We start from the raw sequence: 13,528 nt of genomic DNA on the forward strand, positions 1-13,528 counted from the left end.
ACTTCTTCTTTCCCCCTTCTGTCATTGTTTGCATGCTATCCTCATTAAAATATGAAAATCTATAAATGTTTGGGTGTTTTAGTTAAAGCAGACACTGTTTTTACATCTGTGTGATTTTGACATAGATCAGATCACATTTGAATGTGATTTTATGGAGAAATGTGAGAAATTCCAAAAGGTTCAGATACTTTTTCATACCACCGTATGTTTGATTGTCTAAATTGAATGTATCATGTCACGTGTCATTGAGCTTTTATAGGATGTTTTGGTCAACTATGGTGTAAAATGTGAGAATGTGTTCAATGTTTTTTGAATATTTTCAAATGTAAATGTGTAAATTGTATGTAACATGAATCTGAATGAGATGAATGGACGAATTGGAATGTGCTCCTCAGCTTTTAAGGGAACATTTTTGTTGACTATGATCAAATTTGGCCAAAAATGTGAAAATAGGTTACATTTTTCTTTGTATTAATGTTTGAATATCTAAATTGAATTTATCGTGATTAGGAACTAGATGAATGTGCGATGCTGAATGTGTCATTAAGATTTTATGGGAAGTTTCTGGTCAAAAATGTTCAAATATGTGAAAAATTTGACTATGTTCACATGTAACCATGAATAGGAATAATGTGAAAGTGAATTGTAGTGAATGAAGGATTTGTATTAATGTTGTAAATATGGAATAGTAGCATATCTGAAAAAAACACACACACATTCACTGCCACTGCTGTCGTTCCTCCCAATCAAAATGGATTAGACGTCTATCGCCGTCATTGGCAGACAATGAGCGAATAAGAAATGTAGTTTTTTGAACATGTTCAAGTTGGAACAGTCTGATTTGAAGGTGAAATGTGGAGCAACATTGGAACAAAAAGTAGGGTCAAAAAAGTAGAATAACCACAAAAAGAAGTGAAGTGTCATTCATCACACTTGTCTCATTTCCAGTCTAGGGTACACTTTCATCAAAAGTTGGAGCAGTAGCTCCACTTTAATGCAATATATCGCACAGCGGTTACTTGCAACATTCCGACGCCTGGAGCCATTACGGCTCGGTCCGTGTGAAGCAGATGTGCGAACCGCTCGTCAAGCAAGCCGCAGCTCCCTAAAAATAAATTCAACTTGGAACAAATAAATGGAATCCTTATTTTTCCACCTCGTGTAGAGACAAACCGGCTGTCGTGAACGTGTGCATCCCGAGCTGCTCTACTACATCATATCTAAGAGCTATCGATTGGTATAAATACAGAGAGTCTCTCTTGTGACCGGCTAAATATTTAATAAGACACTGGATCTGAGGCCATTCTTTGTCATTAGAAAAAACATACTCGCGCTGCCGCATCCGCACTCATAGCTTGATCTTACAAAAAGAAAATTATTGGGCATTTACCGGCACAATCGCCTGTCACATGGGTTATACCCTAATTATCCGCCAAGTGTATTTGAATTCATCAGCAATTTTTTTCAGCGTCAATCCTGATCTATTTGTCTGATTTGCGATCATATTTTCTTATTAGGTGCACACTGATGTTCGATTTTAAACTTGGTGTCAGGCGTTACATTTAACAAATCCTTATTTTGAGCAAAACAGCGAATAAAGGTGCATTTAACCCAACTGGAAGCGTTGGTTTTAACTCATTAAATGCTGCAATGATCAATCGATCATTGCAGCATTTAATCAATCAATCGAACTCAAGAAATATGATTACAAAAATGCTTTGAATGAAATGTTGCTGTTTCAAGGATTCATTTAAATACAGTGGCTTTGTAATAGTTTGTTTTGAAAGTGTTTGCAGTTATTTTTTTTTATTTGGGTGGATATACTGCCCTCTCATGCCAACAATGAATATAATATAACTCATCTAACATGACTGGATCCAGCTGGTCCCTGTTAAGACCAACATAAGATTGTAAGTTTTAGTCTGAGTTAATATGATTGTTTATGCAATCATCATTTAGTAGAGGTATATTTAGGAGTTTTGTGTAAATACAGTATGTGATTGAATGATTTGTTAAGAACATTGTGAAAAAAAAAATCCTCATGTCATAGACTTCATAATGGATTGACAGGGCATGGCATGCGGCGCCGAGTCATCGGAGGCCTATCGCCGTTAAAGCTGACCGAGTGGAAACACAGACAAAGAGCTTTTTCCGTTAAAAAATTTTGTTAATAAATGCCTAAATCCCTACATTTTTTATAGACATGGACGTAAAACAGTCTCAATTCTTGGATAAAAGCAAAAAAAAAAAGTGCAGTTAACATTCATTTTCCGTAAATATGTCGAACTGCGATGCTAGTCTGTCAGTCAATGTGACGGCCGCCATATGTAAACATTTTCTTGTGAAAATTCTTGTGAATAAATGCTTAAATCTCTGAATTCTTTATAGATATGGACCTAAAACAGTTTCGATACTTGGTTAAAAGCAAAAAACAACATGAAGGTAGCATTTATTTTATGTAATTATTGCGAACTATGAGGCCAGTCAGTAAGGAAATTAACGGCCACCATATGTAAACATAGTGCTTTTTCCATTGAAAATTCTTGTGAATAAATGCTTAAATCCCTGAATTCTTTACAGCCATGGACGTAAAAGAGTCTTAATTTTTGGTTAAAAGCAAAAAAAAAAAACATGCAGGTAGCATTTATTTTATGTAAATATTGCGAACTATGAGGCTAGTCAGTTAGGAAATTAGCGGCCGCCATATGCAAACAAAGAGCTTTTTTCCTTTGGAAGTTCTTGTGAATAAATACAGTACTTAAATCCCTGAATTCTTTATAGATATGGATGTAAAAGAGTCACGATTCTTGGTTAAAAGCAAAAAAAAAAGTGCAGGTAGCATTTATTTTACGTAAATATTGCGAAGTAAAATGCCAATACACTGCATATCCATAACTGGCTATATATTTCAATCTACCTGTTTTCTATTCCTCTTGTGCTTATCTCTATTGCTGATTTCAATTATTATTAGAAGTAGTCGTTTTTGTTTTATTTTTATTTCTGTTTTATTTTTATTTATTTATTTTTATTCTATTTGTGATTAAATGCAATCTTTTGTCTTGGTTTTTACGTTGTATTGATTTAAATGTGATTTTTATGATCTTCATGTGATGTAAAGCACTTTGAATTGCCTTGTGTTGAATTGTGCTATATAAATAAATTTGCCTTGCCTTGCCTTGCCTTACTGTAGAGGCTAATTTCTCCCATTGATTTTTTTCACAACGTTTCAAAATGCACACATGGTACGAAAAATATAATAATTACCTTGAATCCTCGAACAAATCACTCCTGAGACAATCCTTCCTGTTTGTATGCAGTACATCTTTTGTACTTTTTCAACATAAATCCGGCGTTGGATCGCCGTATGTGTTGCTGCGACCGACTGCGAATAACTGAAGCAGATTGTAGGATGGCCCCCTGCTTGAAGGCGTGGCACACTGAAGATCGAATCTGACCCGTCAAGATCATTATGAAGTCGATGCCCATGTATTATTATTTTTTTTAATACCGTTTTAGGTCAAGGTCAGGTATTGTAATTTATTTTTAAATGCATTTATTGTTTTTGTGAAGTGAAAGTGCACTTTGGCATACTTAGAATTTTTTTTTTTTGTAGTTGCATTTAATGCTCTTCTGAAAGTACAATCTTTATTCTGCACTGCATTAAAAGTTCCTGATTCGATTACTCAATTATTTGAAGTAACTAATTGATAGATTAATCGATTACATGAATAATCAATCGCTGCAGTCCTAAACTCATTGGCTAGCCAGCACTAAAAGTCCAATCCATTTTAAGTGGGAGGGTGGCACCAACTTAAGCCCTCCCACTTCAAATTAATTGGACGCCTACTAGTGATAAACACATATTAGGCTGATTGGATGCCACATGATTGGACATCCATCATCATCAATGACACTTAGAGAGTTTAAAATTATGTACAGTGGAAGACAGGAGTTTTATTTATTTATTTATTTTTATTTATTATTATTATTATTATTATTATTATTTTGTAATATTTTCATATAAGTGACCCAAAAATGCTCAAAATCAACAAGAAATGAGCAGAAAATCAAATCAACATGAAGTGATCCAAAGGAATAAAAACCCCCAAAAATCAACAAGAAGTGACCAGGTATTGACCCAAAATGAACAGGAAGTCACCTAGAAATGCCCCAGAATAGGAATTGACCTGGAATAACCTAAATCAACGGGAAGTGACCCAAAATCAACAGGAAGTGACCTGCGGGATTTTGTTGACCAGCAGAAAAAAATAACATCTCCATGTAATTTCTCCAGAAATTGCTTTTATTTTTTATGAACATTCAATCATAAAACAATAATATTAAAAAATAGTAAAGCCTATACAAAATAATACATCCCAGTTCAAATGGATTGGGCTGGATACATACCTCGGTGTGACATGTTATGCTAGTGCTAGCCCTACGTATGAATTTACACCATATTGGAAGTTTTGACCCTTCCACAGTTTATGTAGCTTGTAACTTGTAGTCTGAGCGCGACTGCTTAACGTTCAAAATTGCGTTTGTCTTTTGTTATCTGCGGGAAGTCATTATTCAGAAGAGAATCTCCTCAGGTAGTGAGTATTCCAAGAGGGAAAAGAGGAAAGAAGAGGGACTGTGTGAGAGACATAAAGTGGGATGAGGTAGTGCACAGAGCTACTCTAAGACGCCAAGTTCTCGCAGCGACTTTGATCAGGCAGTTGTTGGGACGCCAGGCCTGGCAAGAGCCAGGACGCTTGGGATCAGACTCCCCTGGAGAAAAGCTGCTAGCCCACCCTACTTCTGCAGCTCAGCACGCACTTGGGCAGCCATTATCTTAGAAGATGACGGCAAGGAAGAAAGAGACTAGAAAGTTGTCCCTTTGAGAATATTCACTCCTTGTCCTTCCCTTGCCTTGCCTGTTTTTTTTTTTTTTTTTTTCCCCCAACCAGCACGTCTCCTGTTCCAGCGTTCTCTGGGGTCTTTGGGGGATTGCGCTAGTGGACCTTGCTCCCAATATGATGAATGTTTTGCCTAAAAATACATTCTGTTTGCGAGTGAGCGCGGCATCCAGGTGGAAGAACTTAGCTCCGCTTTGAGAAATCACACTGCTTTTAGGCCACATTTCCATCCTTCTCTCTGCAGGTTAACAACTACTGCCATGCATATATGTAAGCTGTATGCGTGTGTGGGGGCATGCGCATTAGTGTGGTAATTTACAGCTTTCCTGGGACGAGTGGATTGTACCTTGATTAAATCCGTGACCTTCACCACTGGCACAAGCAATCAGCATGCGCAAACGCATTAGCAGCCTACTTAACACACAAGTGTCAGTCACAACAACATACAATCAGTGGCAGCTGGATTCTGTCTCATCAGTGGTTCAACTTATTTTGCTATTCAGTAGACAAGGTGTGTTAAACGTATGGCCCGTGGACTGTAAGCGGCCCGCCAAGTGGTTCAATCCGGCCTGCAGCGTTATCTTGCCTAACAGGCATGTTGTAACTGACAAGCTACAAACGTGTCTTGGGAGACGAAAACCTAAAGAGACAAATACCAGTTATCATCTGACGAGATGACAAAGATGTGACATAGTTTCTGTCATATGTTCACAATGGGGGACATTTTCTTGTATGTGTAGTACATCAGTCTGCATCGTAGCAGTGTTTGTGTTTATGTTTCTGCGCACACCCCTTCCTCACTGGTGTTTAGCTTCAAACTGGGCTGCGCTTAGGGTTGCCACCTTTCAGAAATAAGAAATACGGGACACCCCCCGCACGCTAAAGGCTGTACAGCAGAGAAAAAAAGAAACATCCCCAAAACTCCTAAAATGCACAGAAATGTATCTATTCATTTATATTCCGTATTAGTTCAATACGGAACGCAACATTTAATTCCCAATTTCTGATTGTTCCTTATTTTAAGGGACAGGTGGCAACCCTAGCTGCACTCCATGCTTGCTTGTTTTAAATCATATGGTAAGATTTGTTTTCTTCTCTTGACCAGAGAGAAAAAGCAATGTTGCTTTAGCCTTTAAAGGTCTATGACAAGTGATAATCACACAATACGTGTAACTTGTGTAACTCATGGCGTTAGCATAGCATTCACGTTAGCATTAGCATTCACTATCACGTACGTCTCGGACAACAGTCCGTGACACCCAAATGGGTTTGATTAATTGGTGGGTTTGTTTAATTGGAAATAATGTTTTCCTGCTGATTGTGTATTATCATCACGAATTTGGTGTTGTTCATTAAGTCACTACAGCAGAGGCGCTGTAAGTCACTCACAGCAGGGGTTGTGGAGGATCTTTTGTAGTGTTTCCCATCCCAAAGCTGAAGGGGGACATTCTAGACACGCCCTCGCATACAAACCATTATATTTCTGCTATTTTTCTTCGGTAATCTTTCAAAAATGAACATGCCGATCAAGCACTGCAGATATGGAACTTGTAGAAACGTCGCTAGACATTACGACATACGAAGGATGTTTTCTTCATACGTTTTCCGAAACAAAAAACTCGGAGGAAAAAATGTGAAGAGTGGATGAACTTGTGCGGACGTTTAACGCCAGCAAGGTGAAACCATTTGCATTTCATAGGCAGTAAACATTTTGTTGGGTTGACATGGTCCCTCAGAGGACAAAGAGTTAAGCCATTTTGATATTTTTTACTTATTTTTAGCGTGGCGTTTTGCCGTGCAAAATGGTATCTGACTGCCAGTGTTACCTTTTCTGTTGTATAAAAAAAAACAGCTTCAGTGAGGGGGATGTGTATATAAATTATAAAATTAAGATTTGTTATTAATGAACAAATTCAAAGTGTTCGTTGGCTGTCAACGAGTAGCATTTGCGATCACTACACAAAATAGCAATGTAAATTGTCCAAAAGAACATTCAGAGACATAAGACAACCAGAGGATATAATATATAAGATAGACAGGGCATATGGTGGTAAAGGATCAAATGTTGAAAAAGAAGAATGTCATTGTCAGTGGCTTAAGAAAAAGGTCTCGATAAAAAAGCTAAGGCTAAGGTTAGATCAGCTTGTTTCTTTTTTCCGTCTTTTTCAGCCCTTGATACTCAAGCCATCTCTTTAACTGAACATTTGTATGTTGTTCCACATCTTTACCAGCGAATTTACCACCAGGGACATCATTTTCGGACTGAATTGGTGGGTTTAGCTCTGTAAACATCTCCTTCATACACTATTTCCATTCATTTACTATTGGGCACAAACAGGAGCTTGCCCCCCCTTAGCAAAAGTTACTGACGTCATGAATATTCATAAGCGGAAGTGATGTGTAGCGTGCGGTATGCCATAGCAGCCAATGAGTTAACAAGGAAGTGACCCAAAAATGCCCCAAAATAAACAGGAAGTAACCAGAAAATGCACCTACTGTAGATCAACTGAAGGGGCCTATGAACAAGAAGCAGTGACCGAAGTGACCGAAAAATAAACATGAAAGGATCCAAAATTTTGAGGAAGTGACCTGCAAATAAAGTAAAAATAACTCATTGCCTGTCATTGTAAATGCTCATCGTTCAGTGCCTTTAACTGGCAATGGTGAATGAATGAATGTAGCATGAGTTTTATGTGGTCTGAAAATATATACAATGCAAAAAAATAGTCTTACCAAGAAAGAAAGCATTTGGCTCGAAATAAACTGGTGCGGCTTAAAAGAAGCGCACAATTTGATTCCAAGGTTCCTCCGCAAAATAACTAATATGCAGTCAGAATCACGCAATAGTCATGTTATGTTACTGCCAGAGTTGCCTGAAGAGCTAACCCTGATCTAAAGAGTGACAGTTGAGATGTCGTAGGGCTGTTTTGTGCAGAGCGACCCCGCGGTCTTGCCGCCTGATGCAAAAAGATCTCGCGTAGACCGAATGCCACAAAGCATTAAATCACAGTCTTGTTTTGGTGTCCGTTGCCATGGGTGCTGCACGACACGCCGTATGATGCATCAGTTTCTCGAGTGCCTCTGCAGATTCACAACTCCTGTAGTTTTTTTGTCCTTGGTTGCTTTTTGTGCAAAGTTGGAGTCTTTGTGTATCTGTCTACTTGTATTTTTGTGCGCATTGCAATGACGAAATAACACTAACTATCTTTGGTATCTCAAATATTAATAATTATGCAGATGAAAGAGATGTTTATCACTGCCAGTGGCATTGTAACATTATCATTTACTATTAAACTAATTGGACAAATACAGAATTGCTTAATTACCATTTTTAATATTTTTGTCTTATTAAGTAACTACATGGAAAGGGCTCTAGCAGCTTGTTATTGTTTCTTTGAGTAGTTATTACTTAGTATATAGGGGCTCACAACACAAATAGGGGGAAATATTATGTTTAGCACTACGGCTGTCCCGATCCGATCACATTATCGGAAATGAATGAGTTGCCACAGACGGGTATGTAACAAGCTAAATGATGATTAACACATTTGAACCTTTGATCTTAAAGCTACCGAGCTTTCGCTCACAAAGATACAAACCTGTCAATCATTGTTAACTTTAAGTACCAAACTGCTGTACTGGTGGCCAAGAAAAAAAAAAAAAAGTTTGGAGCAGTGCTTATAGCTAGCAGGAGGGAGGGTGAGAGGCTGTATGAGCATGAAGCAGAAAAACATATATATTGTTTTTAATTGAAAACCAGATCCTTTTCATCGGATTCCAATCCTTTGCAAAATGGCACCATCGGCCCGATTTCCGATCACGTGATCGGATCGAGACATCCCTACCTATGATTGTATCCATGAGGCATATGTATGTACAGTGGTATGAAAAAGTATCTGAACCTTTTGGAATTTCTCACATTTCTGCATAAAATCACCATCAAATGTGATCTGATCTTTGTCAAAATCACACAGATGTAAAAACAGTTTCCGCTTTAACTAAAACCACCCAAACATTTATAGGTTTTCATTATTTTAATGAGGATAGCATGCAAACAATTACAGAAGGGGGAAAATAAGTGAACCCTCTGCCTAAGGAGATTTAAAGAGCAATTGAAACCAGTTTTTACCAAACAATTTAAGTCAGGTGTAGGCCCAATCACTGATGAGTGGTTTAAAGCTGCCCTGCACACTATAAAACACACACCTGGTAAGAATTGTCTTGATGAGAAGCATTGTCTGGTGTATCTCATGGCTCGGTCAAAAGAGCTGTCTGAAGACCTGCGATCAAGAATTGTTGATTTGGTAAAATAGAGAGTTAAAAAAAGAACCCTAGTGTGTCTGCTAAAGACTTGCAGACATCACTGGCACAGTCCAATATCTCTGTGCAAACATCAACTATATGTAAAACTACAGCCAAGAATGGTATTCATGGGAGGACTCCGCAGAGGAAGCCTATGATGACAAAAAAAAAAAAAAAAAAAAAACATTGTTGCTTGTTTAATGTTCGCAAAAAGGCACTCTGACACTCCACAGATGTTTTGGCAAAATATTTTGTGGACTGATGAAACCAAAGTCTAATTATTTGGGAGTAACACACAATGTCATGTGTGGAGGAAAAAAGGAACACCAACATCAACACCTCATTCCCACTGTGAAGAATGGTGGAGGGAGCATCATGATTTAGGGCTGTTTAGCTGCCTCAGAGCCTGGACAACTGAAAGAATGAATTCAAAAATTTATCAGGATGTTTTCCAGGAAAACCTGAAGCCGTCTGTCAGAAAGTTGAAGCTAAAAAGAGGATGGATGCGGCAACAAAACAATGATCCAAAACACAGAAGCGAATCAACTTCAGAATGGTTTCAGAAGAAGAAAATACACATTCTGGAGTTGCCAAGTTCAGACTTGAACACCAGTGAGATGCTGTGGCATGACCTAGAGATAGTGATTCATGCCAGATATCCCAGGAATTTGACTGAACTACAGCAATTTTGTAAAGAATGGGCCAAGATCAGTCCTGCTCGATGTTCCGGACTGATCTGCAGCCACAGGAAGCATCTGGTTGAAGTTATTGCTGCCAAAGGAGGGACCACAAAATATGAAATGTGATTGTTCGCTTACTTATATTTCCCCCTCCTGTTACTGTTTGCATACTTTCCTAATTAAAATATGAAAACCGATAAATGTTTGGGTGGTTGAAGGTAAAGCAGACATTGTTTTTTCATCTGTGTGATTTTGACAAAGATCAGATCACATTTGATGGTGATTTTATGCAGAAGTGTGAGAAATTCCAAGGGGTTCAGATACTTTTTCATACCACTGTATGATGTATATGTATGCATGAACATGTGAGCATTTTTATTGTATCACAACATTCAGTCTTGCTTTGTTTTGTTCAACACTGCTATTTCCAGTTGTTTTGAATGCATCACTCACCACAATGGGTGGATTTAGGCACCATAGGTCAGCATACTGTACATAACGATAGACTGCTATCATGACGATAGTAGAACCATCATTTGAGTGATACACATTGCAAAAGTTTACAACAAAACACAAGTAGTAACCATCAGTTCTGCATTTAAATCAGCATTTCTTTGTATTTGCTATTTTCTGGATGTCACCTGCACATTTTTTGTCCGACCTTAACTCCACGATTAACGTAGTGTTTATATCTTTCTCCCTAACCCAGCATGCCGACCTGGAACCTACAAGGCCTCGGCCACAGACGCCTACTGCAACAAATGTCCTCCACACAGCTCGTCTCCGCAGGAGCAAGCCACAGAGTGCGTTTGTGAGAAAGGCTTTTACCGGGCTGACAGCGATCCACGCTCCATGGCGTGCACACGTGAGTATTCTAATAAAAGAAAATAAAAAAAATTTTAAAAAAGGAGTCTTTTAAAAAAATGTCACAAATAAACAAACACACATCCAAGTGTGACCATTTATATTGTTGGCTGCCATTGAATAAAAATTAATTTGCCACTTCCAATCAAAATGGTTTAGATGTCTAACTTCGTCAATGACACCGAAAAATAAGCATTCAAAGTCAGTCCTGCTAGTTATATGACTTGGACATACTGCTGTCAACAGAGGGGAATTAATTAAATATGTATTAATAACAATATAAAAAAATAATAATAATAAAAAAAAAAATCGGAGGCCTTAGCCAGAGTGTATTTCACTTTTTATTAATTTGTATTAATTTTGTTTTTATTAACTTAGTACCACTTTTAAAACCAACTATCAACTTTAAAGTGGTTTTGGGGGCCATAACCAGGGTGCATTTCTGTTTTTTATGTATTTTGAATTTTATTATTGTTGTTTTTATTTAAATTTTATGAATGGATTCATACAAAATACAGCAGACTTAAGCCTAACAACACTAATTTAAAAACAATTCTGAACTTTTTTCTTTTCATTATGTCACCCACCCGGCAAATTTGCATTAAACATGTTACTCTGTCATCAAGCTTTACTGAAATTCCTTTTCTGACCTCTGTGACCTTTTGACCTTACAACCCCCAAATGTAATCACATCATCAATTTTATATTACAAACATTCTGCAAGTTTGATGATAATACATTCATTCACTCTTGAGTAGGGCTGCAACTAACGTTTATTTTTTATAATAGATTAAACGGACAATTAAATAAATGTTTAATCGATTAATCGGGTAAAGGGACAATTAAATAAATGTTTAATCGATTAATCTGATAAATGTCCCATTTATCAATTACCTTCACAATTTAACTAGAAGTTGTTCTAGGCATGTAAGTAACAATGAAGACAAAATGGATGACAATTTTATTTCTATTATATAACTGAAAGTTTTTAATAAAGGTTCTGAGTATAAAACATAAAAATAATGTCTCAGTACACAAGTCAGACAAAACGTTCTGTTCATTCAAATTTTTTAAAAAGTGCTGTTGATTGACATTTTTATTCTTGTGGGGAAAGCGCTGATGTATATTGTGTCAATGAGTCATATATTTTCTTTAAACAAATAAGGGGAGGCAGTTGTTCCAAATTCAATTTCAATTCAATTTCTTGGACATCTGTTCTCAACGATGGCCACCAGAATCGCTGGGAGAGCAGGTGGATGGTGCGTGTGACCCCAGGGTGGCAAGCCAGGTGGGAGTTGTGGCCCCACTGGATCACCTGGGACCTCAGATTATCAGGAACAAAGAGGCGACCAGTGGGGCAGGCGCTGGGGCCAGGCTGATCCCGGATGGCTTCTTTAACCTGCTCCTCAATGTCCCAGGTAAGCGTGGAAACTAGGCAGGATTCCGGGTTAACAGGATTGACAGATTCAGGGTTGGTGGGTATGATCGCCTTCCTCAGGCAGGTCTGGTGGCATCTACTGCCCCATTCTCGTACCACTCCAGTTTCCCAATCTATGTTAGGGTTGTGCTGGCGCAGCCACGGGTACCCAAGGATGAGAGGCTGACCTGGTGAGGGGAGCAGATGGAACTGAATGGACTCGTGGTGGTTTCCGGACAGAAGCATGGTCAACGGGGCTGAGATGTGGGTCACTGTGCTGAGTAGATGTCCATCCAGAGCTCGTGCAGGAATGGATGGGGAAAGTTGGTGACGCCGAATGCCGAGCTGCTGGGCCAGATCCACATCCATGATGTTGGCCTCCGCTCCAGAGTCGATGAGAGCGGTCAAGTGATGGGTGGTGTCAGTCAGCAGGAGGCGAGTTTGGAGAAGGGGTTTACGAATGGGGGGAGACAGAAGACACATTGAGCTCACCCGAATCTCCTCGACATCTGGTGAGCTCTGGCTTTTGCTGGGCAGGTTGCGATTCGATGACTGGTGAGCTCTGGCTTTTGCTGGGCAAGTTGCGATTCGATGACTCTCACCTCCGCAGTACAGACACAGGTTCTGGTGAGCTCTGGCTTTTGCTGGGCAGGTTGCGATTCGATGACCCTCACCTCCGCAGTACAGACACAGGTTAGAGGTGAAACGTCGCTGGCGCTCTTCAGGAGTTAGGGCAGCAAGGCCGATCTCCATGGGCACAGGCTGGTTTAGATGAGTGGGAGTAGCAACTGGAACAGGCTGAGATGCAGCTACTGGAACAGGCTGAGAAGCAGCGGGTACATTCCGACCTCCCCTCTCTCGCCGTCGGGTCTGAATCCGATGATCAATGCGGTTTACAAGGGCAATGGCTTCATCAAGGGTTCTGGGTAAATCATAGGAGACGAACTCATCCTTGATGTAGTCCGCGAGGCTGTGATAGAATGCGTCGATCACAGCTTCCATGTTCCAATCGCTTTGCCTCACCAGAGTTCGGAATTCAATCGAATACTCCGACAATGACTGACTGCCTTGACGGATGTTCATAAGAGCGCGGGATGTCTCAGTATTAGCAAAGCCCGGGTCGAACACTTTGATCATTTCATCGGCAAAGGCATTGAAGTTGTTACAAGCTGGTGTTTGTCTCTCAAATTCCGCTGTTCCCCAAAGCCGAGCCCGACCAGTCAAGTGGGTGATGACGTATCCAACCTTAGCCCCTTCGGTTGAAAAGGTCTGGGGTTGCAGGGAAAATTGGACCTTGCAGCTTGTTAGAAACGCTCGTACCTGAGTTGGGTCGCCGTTAAAACGTTCGGGGTCTCCAATCTTGGGCT

The 13,528-nt window shown here is 39.3% G+C and overlaps 1 protein-coding gene across 2 annotated transcripts in view; it reads left to right on the forward strand.

Moving 5' to 3' along the window:
• Positions 1-13,528, forward strand: part of epha4b (eph receptor A4b) — a 291,695-nt gene that overhangs the window by 130,892 nt on the left and 147,275 nt on the right. For both annotated transcript variants that reach the window (XM_057857051.1, XM_057857052.1), the window contains one exon: positions 10,590-10,745. In XM_057857051.1, the coding sequence (XP_057713034.1) occupies positions 10,590-10,745 (156 nt within the window). The remainder of the gene's footprint in view (positions 1-10,589; positions 10,746-13,528) is intronic.

The sequence above is a fragment of the Corythoichthys intestinalis genome, chromosome 14, assembly GCF_030265065.1.
Source record: "Corythoichthys intestinalis isolate RoL2023-P3 chromosome 14, ASM3026506v1, whole genome shotgun sequence".
In the NCBI taxonomy this organism is placed as follows: domain Eukaryota; kingdom Metazoa; phylum Chordata; class Actinopteri; order Syngnathiformes; family Syngnathidae; genus Corythoichthys; species Corythoichthys intestinalis.